The sequence below is a fragment of the Equus asinus genome, chromosome 3, assembly GCF_041296235.1.
Source record: "Equus asinus isolate D_3611 breed Donkey chromosome 3, EquAss-T2T_v2, whole genome shotgun sequence".
In the NCBI taxonomy this organism is placed as follows: domain Eukaryota; kingdom Metazoa; phylum Chordata; class Mammalia; order Perissodactyla; family Equidae; genus Equus; species Equus asinus.
In genome coordinates, this window is record NC_091792.1 from 161,576,278 (window position 1) to 161,596,847 (window position 20,570).

Genomic DNA, 20,570 nt, shown 5'->3' on the forward strand with positions numbered 1-20,570 from the left:
GGGACCTGAAGGTGCAGTGGGGGTGGGGGGACAGGGGTCAGTGAGCCTCTGGGGGTGAACCCACGCCCCTCTGGCTGAGGAGAGAGCCCTCCACTATGTTAGAGGAGGGGCGAGCCTCTGGGCAAGGGCCCGGGCAGAACTGGTCTGAGATCAGGGAGCGAATGATGGTGCGTATGCCAACCCACGACCCCTCTGGGGGCTGCAGCCCCCAGGAAGCCTCGAGACACTGCACTAGCCACGAGCCTGACCCAAGCACACTGCCTTGTCACCCCAGACAGTCAAGACCCCCCAGAATGAACCAGCCTGCATCCGAGAAGCAGGCATGTGCCCAGGGGTCCCCACCCCAGGACCTCACCTGCCCTGAGCTGATCCTGAATTGTGAAGGCAGAGCCCCTGATCCCCGGGTTGCCCGAGGTGCCCGGGAGGCCACGGGAAGGGTCCTGACCAACAGCCACCACATGGTGGACTGGGGCACGAAGCCGGGGCCAGAGCAAGCCCTGTGTTGGCGGCTTTCAAGACGCTAAGGGCGTGGGCAGCTGACCAGGGCACCAGCGGCTGCAGAGTCTGGGCTGGGCTATTGCCCAGCAGAGGCACATTCAGGGCTGGGCTCCTGGGCCCACAGGGCAGGACCCCAAACTGACTCCAGGCAGCACAGAAGATTAGGTTTGTGAGGCCAGAATGAGCTGTTGGGAGCAGGTGGTCTCCACAGGGGAAGCCCCTATGCTCCACTGCAGATCCCGCCACCAGTGCTCCTGGGTCCCCAGGCCCAGGCACCTGTGCAAGCTCCCACCTAGGTCACCAAAGTGTGCCAGCCTGAGTGGAGACCAATCTCCCTTGCACAGACAGTGGCATCCAGGGATCAGGGGGCTGAGCCTGGGGCGTGCTGGCCTGTGGGGGCCTCCAAGCCAAGGCAAGGACTGAAGGGGGCTCGGCTGCGGGAGTGAAGGGGACGCCCTGGGTGGGGCTGATAGGATGGGGGTTAAACCAGGGGAAGGACAGCGGTCAGGGCTGGGCAGTCAGGGCTGGAGGACAGAGCTGCCAGTGGGGTCAGTCCTGGGCTGGGGAGTGGCCGGGGCAGGCCTGGGGGCGGGACACCTGAGGGACTGTGCCTGGGCAGCCTGGCTGAGAGGCTGGCTGGGAAGGCCGCGGCACGGGGTCCAACCCCGACCCCGCGGACAGGTGGGCCCGGAGCACATCTGGGGCTGGGTAAGCGTTCCCCTGGGTGCCGAGTCTCACCAGCCGGGAGGTGAGCGGAGCTGGACGACCCTCAGACCACGTCGGCTCCCTCCTTCACTCCTGCTTCCACCCAGCCCTGCCGTGCCTGGAGCTGTGGGGCCTCTGCTTCCAGAGCCAAGCCCACTCTGAGCCCAGTGAGGGCGCAGGGAGGGGCCCTCTTGGCAAGCCCTTCCCAGATCCCACCAGCCCACCCAGACTGGCCGCCCCAGGCCAGCTCTGCTGCAGGGTCGCTGAGGGCTCCTGAGCCCCAGCAGTGGCCCGTTCAGCTGGCCCAGGATGACCAGGGAGGGCCCTCCGTCAACCACCCCCAGCCCCAGCGTTGGGCAGTGTCATGAGCTCTAAAAATAAACCCTGAACCCCAGGACCCTGGGTCACCCTGGGAACGCAGGGCCTGGGTCCCCAGGTGGCCACAACCCCTGGCCCCTCAGGAGAGCCCCCTGACCCCCAGCTTCCCCCACCCTGTCCTGGTGCCCACCTGGCCTTTGTGTGCGGGCCTTGAGCCCAGCCAGACCTGGGCGGCCATGTGGGCGAGGCAGCCTCGAGGTCAGCGCAGGGCACAGAGGATCACCAGGCCCTGGTCACCATGCCCCACCCCTGTTTCGCCCCTCCATGTGACAAGCAGCACCTATCCCTGCCCCCTGAACATGGCGGGGCTCCACTGAGCACTCTGGTCTCCTGGGACACTCCGAGGTGTTCAAGGCAGATGCTGGTGCCAGGTGTGGGGTGGGGGCTGCTTCCCCCCATCCTAGCCCAGCCTGGGGAGCCCAGCTCCCAGCATAGGCTTCGCCCTGTGGGAGTCCCTGTCTCTGTACCCCGCCTCACAGCAGCCCTGGCCCACTGGCCCGCATGTCTCCATGGGGCCCAGCCTTGTGCACTGGGCCTGGGCAAGGTCACCCCGGGGGTGCTCGCCGTTTAGCCCCTCCATCCCAGCCCAGCCCCCACAGCAGGTCCAGGCCCCTGCAAGCTCTGCACTGGGAACTGCCGGTCCTTGACCCTGTGCCCCGTGCCAGGCCAATGTGTGCTGTGCGAAGTGTCCCCGTCTTCTGTCCCGACTGCATGTCCCATGTTCCTGTCCCCTTTCCTGTGTCCCACATCCTGCATTCCTGTCCCAGGTCCCCTGGCCTGGCCTTGGGACAGGGCTCTGATCTCCTGCCAGGCCCTCCTGACCAAAGGCCCGTGGGGGTGGGGTTCTCCCACGTCCCCCTCATCTTCGGCCTCCTGTCGCACTGCCCCTCCCTGGGCACCGGCCCCAGGCCCCCCCTCTGGGACAGCTGCAGGACGGCTCTCGTACACCCCTTTGAAGCTGGCAGGGCTGGGCAGCGGGGGCAGTCACACCCGAGGGCGTCAGAGGCTGGGCCACCCTTTCAAGTTCGCCGGGCTTCAAGGGGACCGGCTCATCGTCGCCCGGGAGCGGATCAGAGGGAAGATCGCCGGCCTGGCTCAGAACCTGGGCCCCACCTCCTGGCACCCCCACCCACCTAGAACCCCAGCACCCCACCAAGAACACCAGGAGTCTCCTCCCCAAAGGGCCAGCAGAGGGCCCGCCCAGCCCGGCCTAGCCTGGGGTCACTCTGAGGACACAGCTGGATCCCCTCCTTCACCTCCGGACTGGAGCCCCCAGGGCCGGGCCCAGGCCCACCCCACCCCCCAGGGAGACCCACAGAGCCCAGACAGGAGGCGTTTGTGTTCCCGTTGGTGGTCCCGGGACATTGGCAGCTGTCCACTGGCCTTTCTGATTGCGGCCAAGGGCACTTTGGGGCCTGGCCTTGGTGTACGTTGAAGGGCAACTACAGCAGGGTGACCATGGCAGGGTGACCACAGCAGGGTGACCATGGGGGGCGACCATGGGGCGAGGAGCGACCACAGAGGGGCAAGACCCAGGGCCTGGCCCCTCAAGCTGGCAGGAGATGTGGCGCCACCCCCGGCCCTTTGCACTCCCCTTGGCACACCCTCAGCCCCATCCCCTGTCACCCAGCACCTGGCAAGTGCGTGCCCCTCTGAGCCTGGCCTGGGGGTCTCTGATGGGGACGGTGCCCAGAGAGACAGGGGTGCGGGGTCCAGGGAGGCCCACTGCCCAGCCTCCACTGCTGCCACCAGCCAGTCAGTCGGCGAGCCAATCAACAAATGTCCATTCAGGGTGGACAAGGCCAGCCCCCTTACCGCAGTCCTGCCCCACACCCACACCCCTGTGGCAAGCACCCACCAGCCTCTGTCCCCCTGCTGTCCCCCGCTGTCCCCCGAGGGGAAAGGAGCTTCCATCCCAGAGTGCAGGGTACAGGGCGGCCCACATACACCTCCACAGTGGACGGGCTCAAAATGGGTCTTGTAAGGGGTGGGGGGGCAGCCAGGAGCCGAGGTCAAGGGGCATCCATGTGGATGTGGAATCGCCGGAGATCACAGTAGGATTGGGCTGGAAACATAGGGAGTGAGCCGAGCCAGGGCTCACAGCTGGGACTGGGGGGCTGAAAGAGGAGGGTCTAACCTGCATGGGGAGCAAGGAAATGCTGACGTCCCCTCCAGGCAGCCCCTGCACCCCAGGGCAGAAAGCTGAAGACATGGGGGCCCTGGCTGAGGGCTCTGAGCTCCAGGGTGTGGTTTGCCGGCTGGCCGTGGGGAGCTTGGGCTTCAAGGTGGCAGGGCAGCCTCGTGAAGGTGGGCCAGGTCTGTCTAGACTTCCACAGGGTCCCCCTGCCCAGCCAGGCACTCCAGTGTGCCCACAGAAGGACCAACCCTCGTCTCTCCCCTGAAAGGCCCTCGGGGGATGGGGAACCCAGGGCCGCTGGTCTGAGAGAGACCCAGGCCCATCTTGCCCGAGAGAGAGTGACCATCAGGGGTGGGCAGATCATTAGCCCCTCCAACTGCCCTAGGGCAGATGATGAGGGCAGTCCTGACGTGAGCCCAGGGGAGCAGCAGTGGACCTCAGGCCAACACACAGACATGAGGTCGGGAGTCCCAGTCTGCTTTTGAGGTTCTGGGGGGGCTGTACCCCCAATGGTGCCTGCCCCCCTGCCCACCCCCTGGTGAGGGGGCAGCTCATCCCTGTGACCCAAAGCTGGCCCACTACCTGAGGTCTCCCTGCCACCCAAGGTCTCCCCACAGCCCAAGGTCATACTTCTCTCCACGACTCCCCTACATCAGACAGAAACCCAGCCAGGTGTCGACCCCCAGTCTGTCCTGTCTGGGAACATCTGATCAGCCACCAGCTGTGGGCCACCTGCAGCCCCACTGCTCCCCCTGGTCACTGCAGTGGGGCTTCCCACACCCAGCCAGGGCCTTGGTCTCCCATGGCGTCCACCATAAGTGGCCTCCATCACCCAGAGGCTGCTGGCCCTACTCCAAGCCTGGTTACTGCTCATGGAGTGAGGAGCACCCTCAGGCAAGCCCTGTCTCCTTGGGGACAGGAGTGGGGCCTACCCTGGGAGGACAGAGGAGGAGGGCATGTTGAGGACAGGGGAGTCGATCTTGCACTGCATGGGGGTCCCAGCAGGGGGGTGGGGGCCCAGCCCCAGGTACCAGAGGTGAGAGATGGGACCCAGATCTGCCCTCGGTGGGGAGGAGGAAGAAGGGGACTCTACCCCAACGTGAGGGGTCGGAGGAGGGGAGACCCAGCCCTGACCTTGGGGAGGTACAGTCTGAGGGGACCAGCAGTGCCTGGCAAGAACAGTGGGCGCCCTGACCTGTGGGGTCGGGCAGAGCCTGTCCTCGTTTCTTGAAGCTCTAAGAACCAGTGGCAGCCCGGCAGTGCCCTGGACACCAGCAAGGCCATGCCCCTGCTGCCGGACCTTCTGAGGCTTCGGGGATGAACACGCCTCACGCCAGTGGCTTTGCTAAAATCGCACATGTCATTTCGGTGCTTAAGAAGCTGCAGAACCCTCGGGCCAGAGACAGCCTGACGTTCTGTGCTGGTGAGCAACCCAGAGCCTCAGTTTCCCCATCCAGAGAGGGAGCCCCTTGTGCACAACCCAGGGGGCAGCTGGTAGACCCTTCTGACGGTGCCCTGCAGGTGGCAGGTGCCTGGACAGAGGTGACAGTGAGGCCCAGCCCTCCAAGGCCAGCTGCCTCCCCACCCAGACCACCCAACGGAACCCCCAAGCATGGGACGGGGAAGCACAGGCCCTGCTCCGAGGGCCACAGGGGCTGTGCCGGTACAGCAAAGGAACGCTCACTGGGCAGGGTGCAGGACTCTGGCCAGCCAGGGAGGCGCTCGCGGCAGTGTGGGGCAGCGCTCCACACTCAGCTGCCCGAGTCCCGTTCAGAGGTGCTGATGAGCGGCCCAGCCTGACACAAAGACACACGTGCACACATGCACATACCTGTACACAGACGGGCCCACACACCTGTGCACACACCTGTGCACACACATGCAGACACAGGCAGGGACACCAGCTTAGGGGAAAAGGATGCACATTTTCTTGTTTAACAAAATAAATTAAATATACGAAGCTTCAGCTCAAACTCTATAAAATTACAGAGGTCTGGGCCCACCACAGGCAGTGGAGTGACAGGCGCCCAGCCCAAGGTGGACATCCAGCATGGCCACAAGGCCAGGTAGGTCCTGGGCCCCAGGAGAAGCCAGGTCTCTGCAGCCCGGCCCTCCTTTCATCATTATTAATATTATTATCTTAATTTCTTAAATATAAATATCAAGGGCCCCTTCTCTCTGGCAGTGGGAGGCCGGGGGTGAGGGGGTTGGAAGTCACCCTTCGGCGGGCTCCGGCCTCTCAGGACAGGGCCTGGGACTGCTACGTCCAACCCCCCCCAGCCCAGGGTACTGGTGGACTCCTGGGCACCCAGGACAGGTGGTGGCAAAAATAGCCACCCGCCTGCCGAGGTCTGGACGGGGACACAGGCAGGCGTGGCGCAGGGGTTGGGGTTTTTGGTTTGCAAAGCCAGGGTGCCTCTCCGATCTGCCAGGCCGGGGGGTGACGTGGCCCCCACGAGATCCTCCTCACGGGGCCGTGGTGCTCCTTCATCTACCAGCCCACCATCGCTACATGCGCACTGCAAAGTTACAAACGCAGACCTTCCCAGAGGTGCTTGGCCTGAGCGTGTGTGTCTGTGTGTCTGTGTGTCTGTGTGTGTGTGCCTCACACAGGGCGCCCAGGGTGCCGGCCTTGCCTCTCGCCTTTGTCCATCTCCCTCCGTGCCCCTCTGCCCCACCCGCCTGCCGTCTTTGGCCTCCGCGTGTCCACCCTGCGGCCCTGAGCTCCGGTGGGCCGGCACCCCGACAGGCAGCACCATCTAGCACTGGTAGTGGATGTGCTGGTGCTGGTGGATCTTGCCCTCCGCGTGTGAGTGCGTGTGTGAGTGCGTGTGCGTGTGTGTGTGCACATCTGTGTAGAGTTTGGGGTAAAGCTTGGGGCCAGTAGCCGAGCCCGGGCCCAGCAGGTGCTGGGGGGCCACCAGGGGCCCAAGCTCCTCACACAGCCCCACGCCAGGGCTGGTGCCCAGGGCAGCCGCTGCACACAGGTCCTTATCCCCACTGCGGTCTCGGGCAGGGGCGGGCGGGCGATGTGCGGGCACGGGAGGGGCCGGTGTGGGTGCGCACGGCTTCTTCTTAGCCTGGCAGAGCCACAGGAGCACGGTGCCCAGGATGAAGACAGCGCCGGCTGGGATGCCAATGACCACTGGCCACGGCAGGCTGGTGGACGAGGACGAGGGGGCTACCGGTGGCCCTGGCGGCTTTGGGTCTGCAGGAGAGACCGAGGAAGGGGGTGAGGAGGGAAATGTTGCCATGGGGCCCAGGAGTGTCTGCACAAGGCTGGCCTGCAACACGGATGGGCCCTGGGCGGTGCCCTGCCAGGGCAATCTTGTCCCTCGTGGCCCAGGGGTGGGGGCGGGCAGTAGGAGGGGGCGGGGCAGGCCCACCCACCTGGCAGCACAGTGAGGAAGGCGCTGCGGAAACTGTAGCCCATGGTGTTCGCGCCCAGACAGATGTACATGCCCGCGTCATCCTGGCGGGCACGGGTGATGAGCAGCTTGTTGAGGTAGGAGCCATCGGGCCGCGACCACACATCGCCGGTGGGCAGCACAACGAACTTCTGGCCACCCACGTCGATGGTGGAGTTGTAGCGGCCCTCGGCGCCGTACTCCACACGCTTCAGCCACTGGATCACCGGCTTCACGTCACTGCGCACTTTGCACTGGAAGGACGTCGTGCCCCCGAAGTCCACTGTCGTGTTCACGGGGTGCGTGCCCGTGAGCACAGGCTTGGAGCGCGTCCGCTCTGTGCAGGGACACAGCATGTGGGCGTGGCCCCCGGGCACCCTCTACCCCCCTACCCCCCAGCCCAGCACTCACGGATCACGTCCACCTTGTAGGTGGCGTTGATGGCGCCCGCGCGGTTCGACACGCGGCATGTGTACTTGCCGCTGTCCTCAGGGCGCAGGTTCTTCAGGCTCAGCGTCCACTTCTTCTTCCTGTGCTCACCGGCCTCTGGGCGCGTCAGGGCCTGGTCATCCTTCATCCACATGATGTCGGGTCGTGGGTGCCCACTGGCCACGCACTTGAGCCGCACGGAGCTGCCCACGGGCCGGGCGATCACCCGGCGCCGCATCTTGGAGGGCTGCGTGAAGCGGGGCCGCGCTGTGGGGTGCACAGAGGTCAGCGGGCGCCAGGAGGCCGGCCCCACCTGCACCCAGGAGGACGGTGACAGCCACGTGCTCACCCCACTGCTTGCTGGCGGGGTCCTCCTGGCCCCCGGAGGAGCCGTCACGCCCCGGGCTCTCCCTCCCTGGGCTGGTGTCATCTGCAGAGGGGAGGGCGTGTCATGTGAGAGGAGTCCCAGCAGCCCCCACCAGACCCCAGCCCAGCCCCCAGCCCCCCACCCAAACCCTGGGCTGGTTCCATGGGACCGGCTGGGAAAGCTCTAGAAACAAGCAAGTGGGAGGCCATGGGTGCACACCCACATCGCAGAATCCCAGAGACAGCTGGGCAGGAGCACCCGGCCGGCCGGTCTCCTCCCTGGGTGCAGGTGACCCCGACAGGCGCGGGTGGGCCCAGAGAGCCAGCCCCCCCACCCTGGCTCCGGGGGGTCTGCAGGGCCGGGGAGGAGGGGCTGGGCCCAGCCGGCAGCTGCAGTAACCCTAGCCCACATCAAGGGGCCGAGGGATGGTGAACTGACATGGCTCACATACCGCCTGGTCATCCTCCCCTTTGAAAGGACGGTGGGGGGGACACCCACAGTATTCCCATTCCACAGCCCGGAGAAGGCCCGAGGGGCCCGAGCCGGGGGGTGGGGCATGCTGAGGAATGCCCCCTCCTCGTGACAGCCGCTGCCTCCCCCAAGCCCAGGATCACGGCCAGGCGTCTCAGGCCCCCACCCTGGGACCGAGTCGAGGGGGCATGGGTCAGGCTCCCCCTGTGTGAGATGGGCCAGCGTGGCTGCCAAGGAGCCTGCCGCCCCGCCCTGAGGGACCCACACCCAGGATCCCCACCCCAGCGGACCTGGGAGACTCCTCCCTGAGGGACCCACACCCAGCAGCCTGTGGAGCAGGGCCGGGCGCCAGCGCCTGGTACCAGCAAGCTGAGGGCGTGTCACTGGGGACACCACCCAGTCCCCGAGCCTGGGCCCCAGAGGCAGAAGAGAACAGAAGGCCCTGAGCTTCCCGGCGGCCTCTCTGAACTTGGAAACCTGAGCCTCAAAGTTATGGCCGACACCAAGGCCACCAGCTGGCCCTGCCCACCCTTCTATGGGACCACCACCCTGGGGCCCCCCTTACCCCTCCTGCTGCCCCCCAGCCAGCCCCGGCCCCTGGCTTAGCAGAACCTTTGGCAAGGAGGGGCCTGGGAGGAAGGGCCCCCAAGGTGTGGGGCCGAGGAGGAAGGCCAGGCTGAGGTGGGGACAGAGGTCAGGTGGGTGGGTGGGTTAGACTGCCCCCCTACCCCAGGGCTGTGCTGCCTCGGGACACACATGGCAAGGCCCAGCCTGTCCCACCCCCTACCCTGGCATGGACATCACTCACCCATCACAATGAGGGTGTAGTTGACACTGAGGCTGCCAAAGCCATTGGTGGCCTTACACACGTAGGCGCCGGCGTCCTCCCGCTCCACCTCCTTCACCTTCAGCCCCTGGGGCAGCACACGGAAGCGACTCCAGCCACCGTGGATCGTGCGGCCGTCCTTGGTCCACATGGTCAGTGGCGGCGGGTCCCCCTCCACAGGGCACTGCAGGCGCACGGTGCGGCCCAGCCGGGCCACCTGCCGTGGGACCACCTTGTCCGCCATCCTCGGGGGGCCTGAGGGCAGGTCAGAGGGCTCGGTCAGGGAGGAAGGGACTGGCTGACGTCAGGAGTGGAGGCAGGCATGGGGGCTGGGAGCCCAGGGGAGGGGGCTGTCGCTATTGGGTCCCCACCCAGGACTCCGCCCAGACACGCTTGCCCAGCAAAGGCAGCAGAGGCCTGCAGCACAGGGCCCTCCTCCCAGATCACAGGAGCTGGCGTTTACCCACGGCCCACTGTGTGCCAGGCCCAGATCCACTGAGCACCTACGGTGCGCCAGGCTCTGGCCCACACCCCCTGAGTACCCACTGTGCGCCAGGCTCCAGCCCACCCCCCAAGTACCAACTGTGTGCCAGGCTCCGGCACACATGCCCTGAGCACTCACTGTGCGCCAGGCTCTGGCCCACACCCCCTGAGCACCCACTATGCGCCAATGCACAGGAACCAGAATGCAGGTCAGCTGGAGCTCGGGCGGCCTCTCACTGGCTCCCTGCAGGCAAGCCCATGTGTCCGCGTGTGCACACATGCCATGAGTGAATCCCTGCACACACACACGGGTATCCCATGTCTGCGCCTATGTGTCTGCGTGGGCCACATCTTCCCAGGTCAGCCTGCCTGGCCAAGGGCCTCCCTGCCGCCAGCCATGTGGCACCAGGTGGCTTAGTCCTAGGGGGACACAACCCCAGAGGACACTGCAAGTATCAGATGGGAGTGGGGCCACCTTCTGGCCGACTCTCAGGCCCCTGCCCGGTGCCTGCAGCTCAGAGCCTGGGCCCATCTGCAGCATCCACAGGGTGACCCAGGGTGCTGGGCTCTTACATGGTCACCCCATCCACTGTACCCCTGGATCAGGAGAGGCAGCCATGGGCACTCAGCCACCCTTCCCAGAGGCCTGGCTGGGACCAGCTCCCAGGACCCTGCCTGCCAGCCAGTGGCCAGGGGCATCCACCCTACCCTGCAGCCACTCCAGGCTAGGGTCCAGCATGCTGCGTCCTGGCCACAAGGAGGTGCCAGGAGGCAGCGGCTGCTCCGAGATGTTATCGCTACGGGGACTGAAGGCGGCACGTGTTTTTAATAACCAGCTGGTATTTCTTCAACACGCGATTACCAGCTGGGTACGTTGCTGGCCTTCGCAACCAGGGCCCACCATGCTTCTGTGGGGTCTCCAGACTCCAGCAGCAGCTTTTCATTCATCATCTCCCATCTCCCAGGAACCCTCACAGAGCATTGAGCCCCTACTGCCTCCGTCTGGGGCACTGAGGGAAGGGTGGGGGGCCGTCCCCATTTGGATGCAGGCAGATGACAGCCCAGACAGGGGCGTCCCCAGTCCTGAGGCTGATTCCAGCAGCAGCATCCCAGCCCTGCTGGGGGGCCTGGGGTGTCAGGGACACAGCACCATGGACATCTTCCCTCTATGACCACAAACAAAAAGGGTGGGGTCTGGGGGTCTCCTCCCACCCCCCACCTGCTCCCACCCACGCGTGCCTACACACTCCACTCTACCAAGCCCACCTGCCAAGATGCAGCCAGTCCCCAGCCTCTCGGGGACCTCTCTTCTGCACCCACATTCTGCCTCTAAGCCCACCCCCACCGTGCTGCTCCTAGACTGCTCCACAGGCCCCAGTCGTCCCTGTGCCCCCAGCCAGCCCCCTCCTCGCCAGCCCCCGGCACCCCTGAAAGGCACAAGAAGAGCAGAGGTGGGAAGGGGCTGAGACCCACCTCTCCCCAATTACTCAACTGTCTGCAGGGCCCCCCAGGCACCCGCCCACAGACAAACGGGCCTCCTGAGGCCCCTCAGCACATCCAGGGTCCCAGCTCATTCCCAGGCAGACCCTGTCGCCACCTGTCACTGCCTGAAATTCCACCATTCACAGGGCCTCCCAGGCTGCAGGACAAAGAGGGCGCCCCCAGCCTGTCCAGTGCCCTGGGCCTCCCGGGCTGACCCCTGGGCACAAGCCCTCCCCCCCACAAGAAGACAGACACGGCCACACGCCTGTACACATGGACACATGCAACTGCCCAGACAGTGCAGGGGGGAAGACAGTGCCTGCCCGAGGGGCACCGTCCCTCTCTGCTGGGGCTTTGCCCATCCCAGCCCCTCCTGGGGGCACGATTGGGGGCTGCTTGAACACTCCCACCCCTGAGGGAGCCTGCCTCAGTGGCAGAGAAAGTATGGCTTGAACTGCAGGGGCCACTGCCAGCCCCACCCTGCCCCCAAGCAGGAAGCTGAAGGAGTGGGGGCCTCTATGGGGCGGCAGGGACGCCCCCTGGTCGCTGCAGAGAGGAGCCACACGGCCAAGTGACCACCAGACGGGCCGGAAGCGTGGCCCCGAGGGCCAGCCTGCGAGCACCGCGGGAGAACAGGCGGCCCGGCTGGAGCCAGCCTTATCCTAAAGCAAACAGCCCCTGCTCCCGCAGCCAGCCCCGTCTGCCCCCACCTGGGTTCCGCGGGACCCGACGCCAGGCCAGCTCCCGGGCCCTGGCCCCTGCAGAGACCCCCACAGGCTCACGGGCAGGAGGCCCAGCCCCCCCAGATTCCTGGGAATTCTGGCCGCCAGCGCGACTGCCACAGTTCTATATTTAGCCTGGGAAACACAAGCCCCATTGTTGCACCTGGACAGGGGTCCAGCCCACTCAGCCGTGGGGAAACTGAGGCAAGGCTGAGGCCCTTGGATACCTGGAGGACGCAGAGGGGCAGACGGTCCCCACCTGGCCTGGGAGGAGAGCCTGACAGCTCCAGGGTAGGGCCTGGAGGGGCCCGACAGTGGCGGTTTGGCCTCCTCCAGGGTCCTCCAGCCAGCCTCAGCCCCTCCCCAGGAGCACCTCCTCTAGGAAGCCCCCTGGCCCTACACACACCCTAAGCCACAGGCCTGAAAAGTTTGGGGCATGGACAGAATGCACAGAGCCCCTCCCCGTCCCCCACTCCTCTCCCAGCTGTGAGAACATGGCCAGGAATAGGTGTGCCGGGAGAGGCTAGGTGCAGCAACCGGGATGGCCCCACACGGCCAGCCTACGTGGCCAGGCTTCCCAACTGCCACCCGGAGCTCAGGTGTCACATATAGACCCTGTCACGGTGCCCCCCAGACACTGTCCCCCAGACCCACTCACTGTCCCCAGACACTGTCCCCTGGACCCACTGGCTGTCCCTAGACACTGTCCCCCGACCCACTCGCTGTTCCAAGACACTGTCCCCCGGACCCACCTGCTGCCCCGAGACACTGTCCTCAGGACCCACTCACTGTCCCCAGACACTGTCCCCCAGACCCACCTGTTGTCCCCAGACACTGTCCCCTGGAACCACTCACTGTCCCAAGACACTGTCCCCCAGACCCACTTGCTGTCCCCAGACATTGTCCCCCGGACACACTCGCTGTCCCCAGACACTGTCCTCCAGACCCACACGTTGTCCCCCAAACACATACTCTGTCCCCAGACAGGCCCCTGGGTGCGCACACACACACCCCGACAGTGGATGCAGACCCCTACTCTGGGACACAACCTACCTCTGAGTGCCCTCGCCCTGCCCCGAAGACAGCACCATTTCCCAGCTGCAGCGAAACAAGAGGGGGACGCCCCTCCCACCCAGTGGGCCCCGGGAGGGCCAAGGCAGCCAGGGGCACTGGGATGGATGGAGGGTGACCCAGGAGGGAGCGACAGGGACAGGCGCCCACCCTGTGCAGTCTTCACAGGCCCTTGGGGACCGCTCCAAAGCCCCGCACCCCACCCTGGCTGACCCCACGGCCTCTGCACTGAGCTGTCCCACCAGGTGCTCCTTCACGACACCCCCTCCCTGCTCCGGGCGCTCCAACTCCCCTTGTGCGTGGCCTGGTCTGGCCGTACCATCTACACCATCCCAGACCCTGCTCTGCTCACAGTCAGCAGGCGCTTGGCCATGGGGGCATCTCGCATCAGCTTCCCCCTCTCTCCCCTGCCCGGGGGCTCAGTGGGCCCTGACCTGCCAACCTCAAACTCCTTTCACAAGGGGCTGGACCAAGCCCTGCGCCTTCTCCAGGCCCCATGGTCCAGAGGCCACAGAGGCACCTAGAGGTCTCAGGCCTCACCCCACATGAGCCTCCCTGGCTGGTGACACCAGGCCCCTACAGCCACAGACACGAGTGGGAGCGAGGGTGTGCAGGAACCACCTAGCCAGCTCACCAGGGCCAGCTCTGTCCCCAACAAGCCCTGCAAAGCCCCAGAAATTTCTAGCCTGGAATGAATTCTCTGGCTGGGGGGTGGGTGGGTGTGGGGCTAACCACACTGAAACCGGCTGTGAGGGGAGGGCAGCTGGCCAGGAGCCACCAACCTGCTGAGCCCCATCCCCTCCTAGAGAAACTAAGTGGCCTGGTGGGGGCACTGAAAGGACAGTGTGGTGGCCAGATGGCAGGGAGAGGAGGCAGGTCCAGCCTGGCCTGTCTGGACACCTGCACCAGGTAGGGCAGGTGGGCACTCTGCGGCAGGGGGACCCATGGTATTTCCTCACAGTGAGAGAAATCCTGTGCAGGGGGCGTATCGCGAAGGCCAGACAGCGGCCCTGGGGCCAGCCCCCTCCCTAAGAGGTGAGGCCTGGGGGGAAGGGCACGGACGCCCCCAGGAAGGAGAATAGGTGTGACCACCACAGGGCTACCACGAGGGATGGGGCCAAGCTGCTCAGGCACACACATACAGCTGTACACGCACACGTATGCACAAGCACACACAGGCTCCTGGTCACCCACGGGCCCAGGGCGGCCCCCAGGGGCAGGACCCACAGGATCTGCGGTGGAACTGGTAGGGCCCACAGGGCAGGTGGTTGCCCTAGAAACCAGGCTGTTCTGGGCGCGGCCAAGGGACAGCCTGACCCACCAAGCCAGCCAGCTGGCTGAAGCGTCCAGTCCATCCCACCGCCCAGCAGCGGCACCAGGAGGATTGGTGGGCACCGGGGCCCTCCAGGCCTGTTCTCCCTGGAAGCCCTCGGGTGTACCTTCAGCAGACCCCCGGCTCACGGCTCCTCCTCCTTGAACCTCCAGGGCACACGCAGAGGGCAGAGTGTCACCCTGATGGTGCCACAGCCCCATGGGCGGCCCCACATAAACCCCAATGGCTGACAGCGACTGGGGCACCCAGCGACTGGAGGCACCCAGACCCACCACCATGGTACCTCCCGGGAGGCTCCGCAGGGCACCTGGGCAACCGTGCCCCGTCTCCAGATCTCGCCAGGTCCACTGGACTCCAAGCCAACCCCTCCCCCACACCCGCCCCCCCATCCCCCACTTCACAAACACCACTTGCCTAGAACACAGGTCCCCCATCCTGGCCTCCCCAGAGGGGCCCAGCTCCACCCCAGCCCCACCCCAGCTGTCAAGGAACCAAGAAGGCCCTTGTCCACTGGGGCCTCCCTCTCATGCCGTGGGGCCAGACCACCCAAGGGGCCCCGTGCCCTGTGGGCCCCGACCTGGGTACACTCATCACCTTGGAAATATGACAAGAACACTTCTTGAGCCTGGAACCCCTGGGCCAGAGGTTGGGCATTCGGGCAAAATCCATGCTGACTGCAGTGAGGGCTCCTGCACTGGACAACACCCAACACACCCGGGCACACCAGACACCCCCAGGCCCCAGATGGCCCCTCACTCCCACCCATACCTGCTCCACGGCCCACAGCCCACCACAGGCTTCTGGAGGACAGGCCTGACAGTGTGAGGCCTGTGCAAGCCAGCAGCCCAGGCTGGGTGTCCCCAGGCCCCTGGAGGCCTCAGGGTGGGCTGCCCAGCCCTCAAGGGGCACATAGCTTTTCGAGCCCGGCTCCAGGGTGAGCTCCAGAGTCCCCTCCGGGAGCCGAGTAGGCTGCTGGAGGAGCACAAAAGGCAGCCCTGAAGCCACTGGTCGGTGGCCCTGGACAAGACACGTGCATGCCTTCTCCACAGGTCCCGGCTCTCGGGGGCTCAGCATCCTGGGATCCCGAAGGGGTCATTGCCCAGCAGGTCTGAGACCAGGGCAGGCATGGCTCTCTCCTCCCACCTGCTGTCCCAGGTCCCATCATTCAGTCTTCAGTCACTGGACAGCACACAGCTTGTGTAAATCTCACGAAATAAACTCGCCCGGCAGGAAGAAAAGCCATTGTGTTTCCTGCCAAGATGGGAAGCCCTGTTTCAGCAGCCCTGAGGCTGGAGCCCCCTCCCGTCAGCCGCCTCCAGCACTCCAGGGACACTCCTGGATGTCCCCAACCCGTGCTGGTTCTCCCAAGGAGGCCAGTCTGTGTGGGGTGAGGGGTGCAGGGCCCCCCAGCCTGCCAGGCTCCAGGCCCTGCCCTCAGCCACTCAGTGGGGGCACAGGGCGCAGAGGCCCCCAACTCCTTACTGGAGGCTGGAAGATTAGCTGCACCGCCCAGGAGGAAAAGCCCCCAGGACACCCCCAGGCCCTCTTCCCTGCGGCCCGCAGCTGACCAGCCCCTCGGCTCAGCCCAGCCCAGCCCCACTCACAGCCCCGGGTCCAGCCACACCAAGGATCCTTGGCCCCTGGAGGCCCACCTCTGCCAAGGTGCACCGCCTACCTCTGCCCACGCCCACCCGCCCCTGGTGGCCTTTCCTCTTCTCTCTTTCCAGGTCCACCCCGACCCGCCTGAGATACCTAGGCCTCTCCCCGCAACCCCCTCTCCTGCACTCCCATTGTCCCACACCCCCACCCCACCTCTCGCCAGCCTTCCTGGACTGTGAACCCTGGGCTGCACCCCTGCTCTCCTTGGGCCCCGAGAGCAGCCAGGCTGGGCACCTGGGGCTTGACCAGGAGCGCCCAGTGACCACCACTAGGAAGAGTGGAAGGCGGGTGGGGGGTGGCAGGGGACAGTGGTCTGGGCATGCCTTCCCGCCATGTGCTGACCCTGCCACTGAGGCTGTCACCTGGACCCACCAGGGCTGCAGTCACCGGGTGAGGCACAAGTGAGGGCAAAGGAGGCCCACATGAACAGCCGCACAATGTGTGGGTGGCCAGCAGCGAGGGCTCCGGCCTGCGGGGCCACAGCCTGCCTCCCCCAGCACCGTCAGCAGGGCCTGAGCCTGGCCCAGGCAAGCCGGAGGCTGAGGCCACTGTGGGGGAAAAACCAACATCTCCCTCGTTAGGGGCCGTGGCGCTGGGCGGGAGGCAGCAGGCGCGAGCGAGGCCCATTGATTCCCGCACAATGGAGGAGCCTGCGGTCGGAGTTTCCAGGCCCAGCCAAAGGCGACTTTGTTCACAGCTCCCTCCTCCCCCCAGAGGGACGTTGATTTATTTTCCCTTCCAGGAGTGGGGCCCCAGACGTAAATGGGGCGGCTGGCCCGCATCCCCACCTCACAGTGCCTGAGCCCAGATCCCGCGTGTTGGTCCCTGGCCCCAGCTGCGCACTGGCCGGCTGCTGCCCGGAAGAGCCTGGGGAGGTGGCGGGAAGCCCCCTGCAGCCTGGCCAGAGGCACACACACCAGCAGACCCTTCCCAACACAGCCTGACGGTGGGCCACCCGAGACCATGCCAGCGCGCAGGGCAGGGCACCGCCAACCGGCACCTAGTCCCCTGGGGTGGGCACTCAGCCCACCCAGGGCGTGCTGGCCAGGTCCAGAGGACAGGGGATGACCTCAAGGCTGCTCTGAGACCGACCCGTTGCACCATCCTTGGAAAAGTCCAGACGTGGCACTTCTCAGAAAACCCTCAAACAACTTCTTCCAAAGCTATTTGTGAAAAAGGTATTTTGCTCTGAACCTCTCCAGTTCCCACTGTGAGAAATAAAATGGAAATGGAGAAAGCCAAATCCTATCTTTTTTTCAATTTAAGAAAAAAAACAGTTTAAGACGAACCCACCAAGATTGTGAAACTTTGGGAAAAGGGGAACTTTAAAAATACGATCTGAGTCTGGAGATGTACTGATTCCAGAAATTGTGACACCACGGGGAAAACGGCTTTCAAAAAACAACCCCAACTCTCTCGGCGTTGGTTTGCTGCCCCAGGAAGGTCCACGCTCGGCCTGCTCACCACGAGGGGCAAGCGCCAGCACTGGCTTCACCCCCATGTCCAGGCCTGGGAAGAAGCCAGCACAGCTCAGGAAGACCACCCCCAAAACCGCAGAGGCGCTCCCCACTGCCGCCAGGGCCTCGCCGTGCAGAGCCGGGGCCGGGGCCGGACGCCAGGCACAGCCCCAAGGCCACAGCCGAGGGGGACAGAGCAGGGTGTGGCCCCTTTGGGGCCCTCGGCACCGAGGCAGGCCCTGCCGCCCACTGCTGTCCACTGCCCACTACCATCCACACTCGGCCTCGAGCTCCAGCCAATGACCAGGCCAGGACAGCGGCCTCCAGAGCCTCTCTGGCCAAGTGGCCAGAGGACAGGCAGGTGCGGGGATGGGGGAGTCCAAGCAGATGAAAGAGGAACCAGAGTCCAGGCCGCCGGCCGCCGGGGGGGCCTTGCTGGGCATGACCTGAGTGTCCGCAATGCCCAGGACACTGCCCAGCCCAGCCACGCCTGGGTAGCCCCCACCCTCAAGCCAGCCGGCCAGTCCCCGGCCAGGCGGGTGGGGGGGTACCATGGCATGAGGCCCACCTGGGCCGCCGCCCGCCACCCAACACCCGAACGTGGCCATATATGGCTGGGTTGGGCTTGGTGCGCCCGCAGGGTGGCGGGGGAGGGGTGCGAAGCCTCAGAGGACTGGTGGACAGGGCAGGGATGATCCTGAGTGGTCAACACACGCAAAGGGCTGGCCTGACCGCAGGTCCCGCCTAGCTGTGGGGAGGTCAGCACAGAACATGGCGGGCAGGAGCCCTCGGACACGCATCACCCATCACCCCTCCCAAGGATGCCCCTTGCTGGCGTGGGGCAGGGCAGGGGTCCCTCGGGGGGCACTCCGGGCCTGCCCGCTTGGACGTCAGGCATGAGAGTGCACCCAGGCCCTGGTGTGGCACACACCGAGACAGTGTGACGCCTCAAGTAGGTGATCCTCAGGATTTGGCTTGAGACAGGCCTCCACCCCCCACCCTGTGCAGCGACCCCACGAGCTGGGGACTCAGCTCTCCAGCCCCTACCCTGCACCTTCCTACGGATGGGAAGGCCCAGGGCCCAGGGCTGGGTCACGGGTCCCAGCCACCAGGAATGTTCCCATTGTGCCCACATCCCACCTTGGCCACCGTGGGGGGGTCTCTGCAGGTTCCCAGGAGCCTAACCGGGTCCACTGTGGCCAAAGAGCCCACTCCCCAAGAATCTACGGGGTGACCAGCTGCCCTCAACTGCAGGTATGAGTGTGGATGTGAGTGTGTCCTGAGGCAGACCAGGAGAGAGCCCACCTTGCCAGCAAACATGGGGCGCACAGGTGAGCTGATGGTGCTTTGAGGGTAAGGGGGGACCCTGTGGGTGAGGTGGGGAGACCCTGTCAGTGAGGGTGCACCCAGAGGGTGAGCTGGGGTGCCCCATGGGTGAGGAGGGACCCTGGGGGTGAGCCGGGGGGCCCAGTAGGTGTGCTGGGATACCACGTGGGTGACTGTGGGGAGCCAAGGGTGAGCTGAGGCTGAGGTGGCCCCCATGGGTGAGCTGCGGGTGCCCCGTGGGTGAGCAGCGGTGAGCCCCGAGAGTGAGGGAGCCTGGTGAGCACAGGGCCAGCAGGGGCGGGGCCCAGGCACGCGCCCAGGCGGGCAGTGTGTCAGGGTTCAGGGTTCAGGGCCGGGAGGGAAGGGGCGGCGCTGGCGGAGCCGGGGCGCCGGGCTGGGCGCCAGGACTCACCTCGGGCGGCGGCGGCCAGAGGGAGGGCCCCCAGCAGCAGCGGCGGCAGCAGCAGCAGCAACGCGGGGCTCGGCGTCATCTCGGCCTGTCCGGACCTGAGGGTATTGGGGGGCTGGTCACCGGCACGCGAGTGGGGGTCGCCACTGTCCGGCCTAGGGCCCCGGGGCCGCCAGCACCCCAGTCCCGGGCCGCGGGGATCAGCGGGGCCGGCCCGCCCTCCCTGCGCGCGCTCGGGGCGGAGGAAGCGGCGGCGGGGAGACCCGTGGGTATCAAAGGCAGACAAAGGGTTTACACTAATTACCGGCCTCCCCCGCCGCCCCCCCTCTCCAAACACCGTCTGGATTCCTGGCGCTTGTAGCTCGGGCCCTGCCCGCGGGACACACAACACCGGGGGCCCCACAGATAATCGCCTGCGCCATTAGCGGACAAATTTGCGCTGGGGGGGGCCCACGTGGGGTGCGGGGGGGCGGGGCGCGGGGAGGACCACGGGCCGGGCAGGAGCGGCGGCGGCGCGTGCCGGTGCCCGAAGGCCCCGCGCGGGGGATCGGGGACCCAGACCCTCCCCGCCCACGCCCGGGACCTGGGACCCCGGCCCTCCCAGTCGGCTCCCCGGGGGGGCGCGGGCTCACGCGGTGGGGCTCACCTCGGCGGGGCTGGCGGGCGGCGGGGCTCAGGGCCGGGCCCGCGGGGCGCGCTGCGCGGTCATCGCCACCCCGGGCGCCGCACCCCGCCGCCCCGCGCCCCCGGGCCCGGCCTCGGGACGGGGCGGCGCTACCTGGGCGCGGGCGGCTGGGGCCGGGGCGGGGGCCGCGGCGGACGCCGGGGGCGCGGGGCGGCGCGGCCGGAGCCAGGGGCCGGGGTCCGGGTCCGGAGGCCCGGGGCGGCGGGGCGAGGGGCCCGGGGCGCCGCGCCGCGAGGCGTCCTTCCCTGCGGGGCTTTGTCAACTCTCCCGGAGCGAGCGCCGAGCCCGCCGCGCGCCCCGCCCCGACACAACTTCCCGCCAATCGGCGCGCCCCAGCCCGGCCCGGCCCGCCCCGCGCCCCGCCCCGCGCCCGAACTTTCCGCCAATCCGCGCGCGCCCGCCCCGCCCGCCGGGCTCCCGGCCTTAACCCTCGAGGCGCGGGCGGCCCGCGGGCGGGTGGCTCCCCAGGCGCGGCCTCGCCCCAGCCCCGGCCCCGCCCCCGCCCTCCCGGCCTCGCCCCCACCCCCGGACCCCACCCCTGGGCCCGGTGCACCGCTGGGCGCCTGGCGCCCACCCCACACCTGCGCCCACACCCATGCGCGCCCCCGTCAGAGGTCCCAGCCTCAGGGCACCCCGTGGCACCCCCAGCGCTGGCCCTGGTGGAGCCCACGGCCGCCTGACCTCCGACCAACCCCGACCCCAGCGGGGCCGTCTTCTGGTGGACC

At 66.7% G+C, this 20,570-nt stretch overlaps 1 protein-coding gene across 1 annotated transcript; it reads right to left on the minus strand.

Annotated features, from left to right (window-relative positions):
- Window positions 1-5,623: 5,623 nt before the first annotated feature.
- On the minus strand, window positions 5,624-19,946 carry FGFRL1 (fibroblast growth factor receptor like 1). Its single transcript, XM_044768025.2, has 7 exons — window positions 19,807-19,946; window positions 19,164-19,258; window positions 9,201-9,473; window positions 7,904-7,984; window positions 7,537-7,821; window positions 7,109-7,462; window positions 5,624-6,926 (listed from the first exon to the last, which is right to left on the minus strand). Exons 2-7 carry the CDS (start codon window positions 19,240-19,242, stop codon window positions 6,478-6,480), a joined length of 1,521 nt encoding a protein of 506 aa, XP_044623960.2. The 5' UTR covers window positions 19,243-19,258; window positions 19,807-19,946; the 3' UTR covers window positions 5,624-6,477.
- Window positions 19,947-20,570: the final 624 nt, after the last annotated feature.

Excerpts from the sequence above, each read along its gene's own strand:
- FGFRL1 (XM_044768025.2), bottom strand. The coding sequence starts at position 19,242 with ATGACGCCGAGCCCCGCGTTGCTGCTGCTGCTGCCGCCGCTGCTGCTG. Across the intron at positions 7,985-9,200 it reads CTACACCCTCATTGTGATGG|ATGACACCAGCCCAGGGAGG; the intron begins GTGAGTGATGTC and ends TCCCCTCTGCAG. Across the intron at positions 6,927-7,108 it reads CTTCCTCACTGTGCTGCCAG|ACCCAAAGCCGCCAGGGCCA; the intron begins GTGGGTGGGCCT and ends TCTCTCCTGCAG.